At 37.6% G+C, this 12,288-nt stretch overlaps 1 protein-coding gene across 3 annotated transcripts in view; it reads left to right on the plus strand.

Moving 5' to 3' along the window:
* The first annotated feature begins 7,970 nt into the window (after positions 1–7,970).
* The window catches only part of cntln (centlein, centrosomal protein), an 80,511-nt gene continuing 76,193 nt past the window's right edge, over positions 7,971–12,288 (plus strand). For 2 of the 3 annotated variants that reach the window (XR_013778679.1, XM_079338358.1), the window contains exons 1-3: positions 7,972–8,313; positions 8,475–8,565; positions 11,462–11,550. Coding sequence is in view for 2 of the 3 variants with exons in the window: in XM_079338358.1 (XP_079194484.1) it covers positions 8,485–8,565; positions 11,462–11,550 (170 nt within the window). In the remaining variant the exon portion in view is untranslated. Of the gene's footprint in view, positions 8,314–8,474; positions 8,566–11,461; positions 11,551–12,288 lie in introns of all 3 variants that reach the window. The other variant, XM_079338359.1, reaches the window with a different exon arrangement.

The following is a 12,288-nucleotide window of genomic DNA, read 5'->3' on the forward strand; positions in this document are numbered from 1 at the left end:
CGAGCAACATGTCCGTTGTGTCCTTGGGCAAGACACTTAACCCCACATAGTGCTCCCCCCTGCTGCATCTGGGGCGTATGAAGGTCAACGCGAAGTATCGCTGCAGACCGGTCCTCGACCAAATAGCCATTTCGTTGTACTTGTACCTGTATTGTATCAATGACAAATAAAGAATCTTCTTCTTCTTCTAAAGTAAGTGGCTGTGGCTTAGTTGGTAACCAGAAGGTCAAGGGTTCGATCCCCAGCTCCTGCAGCAACGCGTGTGATGTGTCCTTGGACAAGACACTTAAACCTGAATTGCCATGTCGGCAGTGTATGAATGGGGTTAGTTACTTCTGATGGTCTCACTACCATCAGTGAGTGAATGTGTAGGTGTGGCATAAGACATAAAAGAGCTTTCAGTAGTCAGAAGACTAGAAAAGCGCTGCACAAGCTCAAAATACAATGTTAAAATAAGCTATGCTATCGTGACAGATTAAGTCGTTTGGTCACGTAGGGAAGCAACAAAAGTAAAGCCACTTCAACTCATATGTAGGCAGTATTCCACAACAAAGTTGTTAAGGGACAATGGTGGTTCATTGGTTTGTGCGCACGCTCCATGTACGGAGGCTATAGTCCTCCAAGAGGGCAACCAAGGTTCAAATCCGAGCTGTGGCTGCTTTCCTGCATGTCATTCCTCTCACAAAAAGGCCCAAAAAGCCCACAAATAATTTTAAATAATAGCTACAATATTTATCAATTATGAAAAGATAAGTCGTCTATTGCAATCAAATGAAGTGATGTTTTATCACGTGACCACATCTCACTCTAAACACTCCACATATACCCTAGAAAATATCCTCTGAACTCTGGTTGATGCCAGCAGTGATCCCTTTTTTAGTTTTCCTTTTAACTTAGAGGGATTTTTTCTTGTAGCGTCACAGGCTTACAGTCACAAAACCACTATTCTCATGACTGGCAGCAGACAAGCTAAAAATAGTCATGAATTAAAGATGCACTCTGTTTTCTTTAAGGACAGTTAAAGGGACGTTGTCAAAAATATAGTTTAAAAATGCAGCCTAGGTGTTACTTTTACAAAAACAACAACAGACTTTTCAATTGATTGATTATTGTTTGATTTTAAGAAGTTAAAGTTACGTTTGAACACTGTTACATATTTGGCTAAGTTAAAATGACTTTTTATAAACAATCAGGATAATAATAATAACTACTTTGCTAAAACCTGTTGTGATTTTGTGGGATGAATCTTTTGTTTGGGTTAATCAGCCAGAAAACAAAAAGGAGTCATCAAACAGATATAAATGTAAACACCAAAAATCAAGCAGTTGCATCAACATGTACTCTTAAAAAGATAATTTTAGTGTTCAATGACATAATTATTGAAAGTGTATGTACAATTTTTTTTAAGCAGTTTGATAAGATAGTTATAGTGTACATACTGGTAAAACACACAGAAGGCTAGTTTTACTAAGCCAGAGAGAGAGAGAGAGAGAGAGAGAGAGAGAGAGAGAGAGAGAGGAGCTACGGGTCAGACTCAAACTGGGCTGCCACCTTTGAGGGTTTCAGCCTCCGTACATGAGGCGTGTGCACTTGTCATTGGGCAACCATTGCCAAGAAGAAAGCTTAAGAAAGACGTAAATGTGCCCAGCTGACTTAAACTGAGAAGTTTTTATGATTTTACGGTATGAATTACAATTTAAGATTAAAACATCCCAACTATAGATAACAAATAGGAAAGGCTGCTACATCATGGCAAAAATTCTACTCAAAAGTAATTTTGATTGATATTGAGATCATCATGATGAAACATAATTACACATTGATTTTACATAATTCATATTCTATGCATCTAAATTAAACATTCTTAATACTTTAACCATGCAATAAATGAAAATAAATACGTTAGAAACGTACAATATATTAAGATAACAATACAAATATTGATGAATAAATAAATAAATACAAATAAATAAATCATGTTTTTAAGGTAGTGGGGATTTTTCTCCTATGGCCAAAATATTACAACAAACACTTTGAAACATTGAGCTCACATGACAGAGCCTGTGGACTAAATATTGCAACACGGCATGCAGCAGTAATTGTTGAGGTGTACGCCCTTTAGTGATGATTTTCAAGAAGTAGGCATAAAATCAAACAATGACAGTGTTAAAAGTAAAGGTGTTCAAGTGTGTTCCACTAATGCAGGAAGCAGCATCATTGCTGAAATAAGACTACCTTCCCCGAGGTCTGTCTTTTATCTGCTTAAAACACTCTCAGATGTGGATTAATCTTTCATTAGCGGCACAGACAACGAACACTCTAAAGAAGGAGTTACAAGCTGCTTCAGACGTACTGTAGGAAAGAGCAGCAGCAGGAGGAACTGTCAAAACATGGTGGGACATGTCTGTGTGCAACATGCAAGTGACTGGAAGTGTCTGGGGCCAAATTATACACATTTTGATGATGAAAGAAGAGGTGGTTAGAAGTAAAACCCTTTGAGTTCGAGGCTTAATCAGAAAATATTGTTTTGAGTTGTCATTATATTCACAGGATTTTAACATATGTTTCCTAATGAGTCACTTTCAAACTTAATTTTAAAAGAAATTGGGCCTGACATTTTTGTCTCTGGCTGGTTTAGTCTTGTGATAACTATATTTTAAATCCATAGATGTAGTTTAAACTAATTAATGTGTGCCATGTGTCAGTTTGTGTGTCTGTACAAGGGAACAGGCAGATGTTATACATTATGTACCAGTCTACTGCCTCTAAAATTGTTCTGCAAATGAGGATCTTAATGAGAAGCAGTGTTTGTGGGTCAAGGAACAGCCTAATCATGCTATTTCAATTGCATCCTGTCTCTTTGTGTGTATGTGTGTGAAGCTGTAAGCAGATGAACCAGCATTTGTCTAACTGACGAGAAGTGCTAGTCCTCATATTTCTTAATTTTCCCCTCTCACCCTGTGTTTCAAATCCGGGCTGGACTTTTAAGTACTTTAACTGCACAATATGGAGTTGTCTTGTCTCCCTCGCAAACAGATGTCAAATGTGTCTTTGTTCATTTTCTCTTGCTCCCACTTATGGATTCAAGATACAAGACATATTGTGCATAATGTCTTTGACCTCGGGATAGAACATTAAAAAGGACAAGTATCAACAGGAGTTAGATATGAGGGTGTCTATAAAAGGAAAAACATCATTTGAAACATTAAAGCCCCATAAAGATCAATATCAGATCCCAATGTCATCTTTCCTCACTGTTATTCATGTGGATCTTTGAGGTAAGGATTTATAGGCTTGTAAAACAGCATTGCACACACATGGGGACTCAGTCTGTGCACTACATGTGAGTGAAATGGCATGATAGCTGATCGTCCTGAATAAATTCATTTCTTCTTTATGTTATTGTCATTTGGCACATTTCTTTGATGTTTTATGCTGCACGGTAGAAATACACTTTTTGTATTTGGTATTTGTATTTGGACCAAATAAATCTGGACATAATAAATCCTAGTCTTCTAATTATTTTTGAAAAGTTCATGCTATGCTCATAAAAAACAGTTTACTGTCTGTACAGTTTAATGTAATCACAAATAGAGCTTTTTTGGAATTATCATTTTAATACAAATAAAACAAGTGTGTATTTATTTATTAAATCCAACTTCATGACAGCAAATTGAAATCTGAAAATCATTTTTTTTTTTAATATGTTTTTGGTGTTTTGAATATCCTGAAATAATTGTAGAGGGTTTGGCAGTAACCTATGTTCTTCCACATTTTTATGTTTATTCATTTATCAGTGATTTGATTTGATGTTATAAAACAGACATAAAAAATAAACTTCATGACTGCTGAGTTCTGTTCAAGCTCAATAACCAGTTACAGTGTAACAGAGTACTGGTGTGCAACAAGGCTCATTCAACCATCATTGACTCTTTATTCACGCATATCGCATTTCTAACTTTGGTTCGGATTATTGTATCCAAATTAGTCAGATATATTTGCTCATTTTAACTGTTAAGTGGAATTAAGCCCCGAATAACATCTAGAAATGACCTGACCCATGCTAGAAAGGTAACTGCTATATTAAGTCCAGCTCAGCATGCTAGAATAAGCCTAAAAGTGATTAAGTTAGCAGAAAACACAGATGTATCATTGCACATAATGTTGCATATTCACCATCCACTGCACAAGATGTTTAAGAATTCTCTCACATATAAGTTATTCATAATTTAGAGCCAATGGATTTCAGCCATAGTGATTTTAACTTAATCTTCACTGTTGCTCAGAGTTCGCCTTGGTCAGCTAAAACGTGCTCCTGATGAGAGCTCAGCAGGAGACATGAGCTGATTGAAGGAGTCACCACCAGGGCAGTTCATCACACTGCCTAACAATGTACACAATCACGATTTTATATATAAAGATTTCTGAACCAGATGGAGACTGTTCATTGGAATCAATCACTGGAAATGCTTGTGCCCCTCCACTTGAAGCACATATCTTTTTTTTTCTTTTTTTAAAGTTATTATATTATCATAAATGCAAATTATGTTGCATTGATGTTGCATTCTTTCTCAGTAAACCATCAAAAATATAAGAAACAATGGTGTGATTGTGTTTGATGGGAATTTACACTGCAACAGCCTATCACGGACTGACTAAAAAGAGAGTTAAGCTATGTACGTGATGTAGCTACATCAGTGTAGCCACTCGACATTACCGCAGATTTTTTAAAGCTGGATGAGTTTTTGCCGGCTTACTCACTTAATTTCGCCATGGATATCCGTATAAATCCAGGCTATGCAGACTGTTCTCACAGCACACACCTTTGCCCTAACTTTTGGAGCTTCTACAGTCATGTGTGAAAACTCATTTTCCATGCTCCAAAGCGTCTTCTCAGAGCACAGTATGCTGCTCAGAAGCAAGGCCCAGCTGATTCAGCTTTTATAAAGAACCTTAAACAAATTTAAGTCCGGATGGAAGGATGATAAGGTTCTCTAACGCTGCATCCAGATGTACTGACAGGAGGACTGGTGAGAGGACAGCGCTGCTGCCACTCAAAGTACCAGTAGTTTCAAAGTCTGTGTGTGTGTGTCACATGTCAATGCATACCTCTCTGTTGACTGCTTTAAAATGCAATGTTTGAGAGATGCTTCTGGTATTACATCTAATATGTTGTATAGTCAAGTGTGTTATGGATATTCATCATAACATTGCTTATGTGGTGTAGGCTATAGGCATTAAAAAGAGATACACATTAACTACTCAATAAAATTGAGGCAGCAGATTGCACACATTATTATTAATTACATCTAACCTTGTTAAAAGTTGAGTTAACATAACTCAAACCAGTTGCTAAAGAATAACCTGTTTAAATTGAGTAGATTAAAATAAAGCACACAAACAAATTAACCAAATTTAAACAAAAATATTAAGTAGATGTCACGGTAAAGAGCTGGCAGCAGAGACGCCAAAAATATATCAAGCATTTGTCTTGATCTGGATAGAAGATGTCAACCAGTCGAGGGATGATAGTGGCAATAATGATGATACCCCACTGTGTTTTTTTGGGCGACCTTCCTTGAACCTGCCTGCCCCCCACACCCACGATGGAGGGCCGGCTGGGAAGTCGGAGGTCGCGGCGACTGTGATAAGTTGAAGTAACATAAAAGTTCTTTACAGTTTACAATAGATACACTATAGATAATAAAAGAACTAAATTCTGCATTTTAAAGATTTATAATATCAGTGCAACTAAGAATACGACTTCATTATTCTGTGGACTACACACAACTGCCTAAAATATGTTTTAATGTGATATACAAAATAGGCAATACAACGATAAATAATTTGTTTTAAATAAAGTTAGTGTTATTTGTAAGGGCAATGTCAACAGGAAAGCTGCTACTGTCAAATTGAAACAACAACAACAATAAATAAACAAACTGTAAGGTGACCCAAAGATTCCAGCTCAAAAGGTTTTGAGTAGTAAACAGACACAGCTTAGAGTCTGCTTTAAACTATGTACAGTATGCAATAAATACAATTTCTTAAATTTCTTTTAAATCACTGACCCTTACCAAGCACTAAAACATCTGAGATGATAAAGACGGACGAGCTTTGTCGCTGTCAATATCGGAACATACGGGCGAATATCAACAGTTTTTGCAATAATATTGAAAATGGAGTTATTAAACACAGAGATGTAATAAAGAAAGCTATTTCTCATTCTACTATTACATTTTATGTTCTAGAAGTGCACTATGTAGTATGGGGAAGAGGATCTTCTTCTTCATAAATTCATTGATTTTTATGACTGAGCAAACAAAACAAACATTTTCTTCAGAAATATGGATCAAAACATTTAGGTAAGAAAATGTGTCGTCGGTGTATTGTCACTGCAAGCTAAGCTTCATTAGACCTTTTAAAAAAGTCCTGTGACCAGATTGTCATGTGTTTGACTTCAGGAAAAAGGAAGGATTCTGTTTTAGTTCTTAGCTCCTGTGTGAACTGCTAGAGTCTGGGTGTGTGGAGAGGAGAGATGACTGTCGTATGGCTTGTCACTGTTCCTCTCTGCAGCATTATTCCAGTGTCGCATCTGTCTTCTTGGAAAACCTTTGAACCAAATCAACAAGACATGTTAGTTCAGATACAACAGCCAAAGTGGTCTCACTACACTTTGAGAGGACAAGGATGACACTTGTTAAGCGTTTGTAAAACTCCAACAGCAATCTGGCAAAACATAGTTAAAATTTGAATTCAGTGTACTTGTATACTTATACTTGAATTTCCCTCGGGATCAATAAAGTATCTATCTATCTATACATTCTCCTGTGTCACTATTGCGACACAGTTAGTAATGCAGACATGTTTGAGGGAAATAGTAATTGGTTGAATTTAAAAAATAAATAAATAATAATAATTAAAAAGACATATTTTTATGCGTACACAGACATTTTTTTTGCGCGACCTCTCCTGACCCCGCATCACGCCTCCTGGGGGGCGGGGGAAGGTGAGGTCGCCACGACCTCTTCCTCTCTCGGTTTAAAGGAAAATTTTGAAAAAAAAAACCCCATAAAGAAACCTATACAAATATTTAGTACTTTTATTTCACTAGTTTCTTTTTAACAGTTTAGATATTATGCCCAGTTGGAAAAGTGTGTATTCACTTGCGCTTGTGAACACACACTTTTGCAACTGGGCAAAATAATATCTAAACCGTTTCAAAAGCAACTAGTAAAATAAATTGTCTGAAAGTCTAAAGGTACCTCTATCATTGTGAGATTACAACAGTTGAATAAATAAACCCGAGATTGAAAGATTGTTTTTAATTGTTTTTAATATTTTTTAATATTGTGATGCGCTTAAAATGCGATTAATTTCGATTAATTAATTAGAAAGCCCTGAGTTAATTAGTTAATTTTTTTTTAATCAAGTCCCACCTCTAATATTTTTTATGACAGTAATCTGTGCATTTTCTTTTGTCTTGTAGTTTTCACTCCTTATTCAATCTGGTGATTAAATCAAAGAACAACTTACTACCTGAATCACTCACTATTGAATGGATTTTGGCTGACTGTCAAACTATGTATATTAACCACGTAGGAGGGACTGTTACAATAGGCTTCACTTAAGCACATCAGTTATATTAATTGATAATAATTCATCCCTCCAATCTTAGGCTGTCTTTATCTTTTTAAGTCTTAATGTTTATACTTTACCTATTTAAGAATATTGTTAAAGCCCAGATAGATAGATAGATAGATAGATAGATAGATAGATAGATAGATAGATAGATAGATAGATAGATAGATAGATAGATAGAAATGTATCACAGTTAGACTCAGAGTTACACTGTTTCCCCTATCTATACTTTTGCTGATTTTGTGTAGAACTTTAAATAAACTGACAAAAACAAGTTGTGATTATTTGGCACGCCTCTACAGACCACTGCTGCGTTTGGATCCTGATAGGGCTTATTCTGCCGTACGGTGACGGCACCTGTCGTAAACTGATGTAATTTCGATGACGCGTAGGGACTGAGACGGAAAAACAGCGGGCTCGTTTGAAACTGAAAGGAGGAAGACGCTTCGGTCGTCATTGACAACAGTGGGATTCGTCCAGATTGTTTGTTTTGGTTTTGTATGAGCACTGGCCTTCGTGTGTCGACAAACGCCACCGTTGTATGTGACGCACTTCGGTAAACATGTCGACAGCTGACGAGGGACGGAAATCATCAGTGTTTATTATGTAGCTATCGCTAGCTTAGCTATATACAGTAGCGCTATCTGTCTGGTTGGCGAGCTATCGATAAAGGTAAAGGACAAACTATTTTTCAGTGTCATGCTTCTTGCTCGAGTGTGATAATAATGCGTTTATAAAGCCAGCTTCAAATACGGATCCTCTGCTGTACAGCAGGTTTTACTTTAGATGCTCCAAACAGTCCTAAGCAGATATTTTTCTTCCTTTTTTTTCAGTCCCCCAAAAATGTCCTCTAAAGACGACTCTCGCGTCCTGGTCCTGGAGGAGCAGGTCCAGAGTTTATCAGACGAGTTACTGCAGTGTCAGGTCTGTATGAATGTGTGGACACATGTATCCTATAAGCACACATAATAACCTAATACAATTGTGCACCATGATGAGCTCACTGGTTACACTTTAAGTAGAATCCTGAATTTAATGTAAAAGTGTCTATTTTTACTTCTTTACAACATGCTTTCATCAAGCCTGATATGTTTTATTGTTGAAAAAAGATGATTTGTAATCGTAGGTGAATCACTTTCACAAACACCTGTGGCTTCATGTACATCTCTGAGCTCCACCGTCACGCTTTTTTCTTCTTTTCCACTTTTATGTCTGTCGGAAAAAGATGAAGTTCAAGCGGTTGTTTAAATTCAAATGACCTTTTTTTTAAATTGATTTTTGTTCACATATTGACAGATGACTCACCTAAGATACATTATGTGTCGACTCTTTGCTAACAACATTTCAAAACAAAGTATTTCCAGGGAGCAAGGTGGAGATGGACAGCTGTTTTTATCTCCACAAAAATCAAAAGCTATCCCATTGCATTATGAATTATAATTCCCAGGTTTATGACCAAAGTCCTCAGTTGTTTTTTAATGATTTCATGATTGTCACTACTCTTTACTGAAAAAAGTCTGAATGGCCAGACTGTTATTAAAGATAGCACATCATGTGCAACAATCACCTTATTTTAAAGTGCATTAAGTTTGTTCAAAAGTCAAAGTGCACAATTTGCTCATGAGCTGATTTGAGAAGCCTTCACTTTGTGCTTCAGTGATTGAGGGATGGTGTCCGTGCATACTCACCACCAGGTGGTGCCTCATAACATGAGAGAACTTAACCAAGCATTCCTCACTTTGCATACTGTACCTTGTTATACAGGTAGGCAGACAGCTGTGAGGCTCAGCACATGATGTCTTACATCTGGGTTTGTAGAAGACGACAGACGGACACCGCCCGACACCTGAGGAAGGAACATGTTGTTGTGGTGTTGTTGTTTGAATGAAACGGCTTTTATAGGTCTGCTACCTAAATTATGTTGTGTTTAAAGTTTAGTTTAAAATGAGGGAAGTTTCACGTCTCATTCGAGGATACTTAAAGACATCATAATAGAGAATGGTGTCTCAAATCTATGTGCACACAGAGTACAAAGGTTTGGAATCAAAGCTCTTAATGATGCTTTTTATACCTCTATGCATTTTATTGATGACAAATGTTGATAGATAATCAAACACTAAATTCCTTAACCTCGACTTGACTGGTTATTTCTTATACTCCTCATAATTCCGGCTAACTGCTGTTTATAGATAAATTTGTCTCTTTCAGTCCTTTCAGTTGTCAGTTTACTTGGAGCCCTCTAAAACATATTAACATTTTATAACAGTGTATTTTTGTGAAACGTTGAACAGGCCTTTGTCTTACAAACAGATGACTGGACTGTACCTGGACTGAGACCCATTTTCACAGTGTTAGTATCCCCGTCTCCCCTTTGAGACGGTCCCTGCCGCACATTAACATAGACACCATCCTTGGTGGTCTTGTCTTGAAGAACATCAGCGATTCTGTCTATCTCATAAGGACCTTTAGTTGTGCAGTGCACCATTTAAATAGTGGCATTTGAATGCCATTGATGTCTTAAGTCTCTGGCAAGATGTACTTCAGGACAGCCATTAACTACAAAGAGTCTCATCTGTCGGCCAGAAAATGTTCCTACTAGACCGTTCTAATTTTATTAATACGTGGCAGAGATCCAGTGGCTGCCTGTGGTATGTTTGGCCCATGGTATTTCAGCGTCTAGATTGAGAGATTTAATAATTCAGTGATCATCAGACACACATCAATGCATGTTTAAATACACATACGGCTGAGGAGGGCTCTTGATGAGGGTCCATGCTGAACACTTGTCTGTGGAACTACTAATGGCAGCCAAAGGCCAGGCAGAGGGAGACCAGCCATCACATTCAAACAAACTGACATGCTTTATTCAATCGTTAGTGGCATTGCAAGACTGATTTGAACTCTCTCCCTCTCCTCTGCTCTGACTCTGTTTATACTGTGTATATATACACAAGCCATCACAGATGCACATAAAGGCAGAAATGTACAGTCCTTCTACTTTATATGATCAGCTCATGGTCTTATCAAGGTCTGCTTCTGCCATTTGAGTAAATAATTGATGAGACACTTTCGAAAAGAGGGTTAAAATTCATGTACTAATTGGAGACCAGTAGATTCCAGTGGGAGGGATGACTTTTATCTTATGATGATGTGAACATAATTTATCAGATAATTTTATATTAAGTCGATTTGGTATAATTCTGTCTTTTAATGTCAGAAAATGTAGTTTTTAGATGTCCCTCATTAAATGTAATGTAGCTTAAAAATGTTTGAAAAAGCAGAGGGAGAGACAATTTGAATTGGAAATGTGTCAGAGGCTGGCTGGGTTTCTCCACTTGAAGATGACTCTCTCTGTCATCAGTTTTGAGTTTCTTTGGGGCTAGTTACTTTGGAGCTGTGGAGGAAAACATATCCGGAGCGCAATTGATTAATAAGGAAAATGCAAGCTCGACTGCTGTGTTTTGATTTGGATCCCAGCTCTCCCCAGTCATAAATAGTGCATAATGACAAGTGTCAATGCTGGCTCCCCTTGAGTCCAAGGTCACATCTCAGCGATGAAGATCCCCGTTAGGAGAGGCTCATGATTAGAGAGGGCAGGCCAGATCAAAAACTATTTTGTACAAGATATTTAAATTATTGATTGCCTCCCCCTTCTGTCGTATGCTAATGTCACTGAGCATCCTGTCTAATTATTTGTTTTTCAGCCGAAAATGCTGAGATGTGCTGAAGTCTTACGACTCTGCGAGACAAATGTATCTAAAGCTATTTATCTCAATCAGGAACAACAGCTGTTGACTCACTGAATCCTTTATTTTCACAGGCAGACAAGGAGTTTGTGTGGTCCCTATGGAAACGCCTGCAAGTGGCAAATCCAGACTTGACCCAGGCTGTCAGTTTGGTGGTTGAGCGGTGAGTAGATTCATCTTTCAAATTGCTACCTGAGAGGCTCAGTAGCTGAAAATTCCTTTATCTCATGAGCGAAGGGAAATATGTGTGAAAAGTCGTTCAAGGGGTGTTTAAGGCACCTCAGCCGTCCTGCGGGGGTTACGACGGAATCTGGTGCAGATGCTGATTTAAGCCTTCTTATCCCCGGTCTAGCAGTTCAACCATGGAAACCCTTTTAATGAAAACACTCTTCCTCTGCAGCACCCACTCTGGACAGTTGAAACGCTCCTGCCAAATACTCGTCTTTATCGGATAAATTGTGAGATTGAATATGACCTCTTTTGCAGGGTGGCTAAGCCACTCCAAACACAGTGGCATGGGAACTTTCAGAAAAGAACAGAGGTCCAGGTCTTTTCACAGTTGGATAAAATGAATATATACCCCCTCTTATTATGAAGAGAAAGTTTGACTTTAAAGCTCCTTTGAGGAGTTTTATCTGCTTAATACACAGACTGAAATTATTACTGATGCATCTACATGACCTAAAAGAGAAGATTAGTTATTTTCTTTTAGTTTTTTTGTATGTATATACACCTGTCACCTCTGTCCTCCAAGAAAAATGACAGAAAACTGACTTTAAAAAAGGAGACATGACACTCAGTAAGTTGCATGCCCTTTGTCAGACATCTAAAATAGAAGAAAGAAAATATGTACAGGACAAGGTCAGGAATAAGTTAGGAGGTTCTGTTTTGTCCACAGGGG

The sequence above is a fragment of the Symphodus melops genome (assembly GCF_947650265.1).
Source record: "Symphodus melops genome assembly, chromosome: 2".
NCBI lineage: Eukaryota > Metazoa > Chordata > Actinopteri > Labriformes > Labridae > Symphodus > Symphodus melops.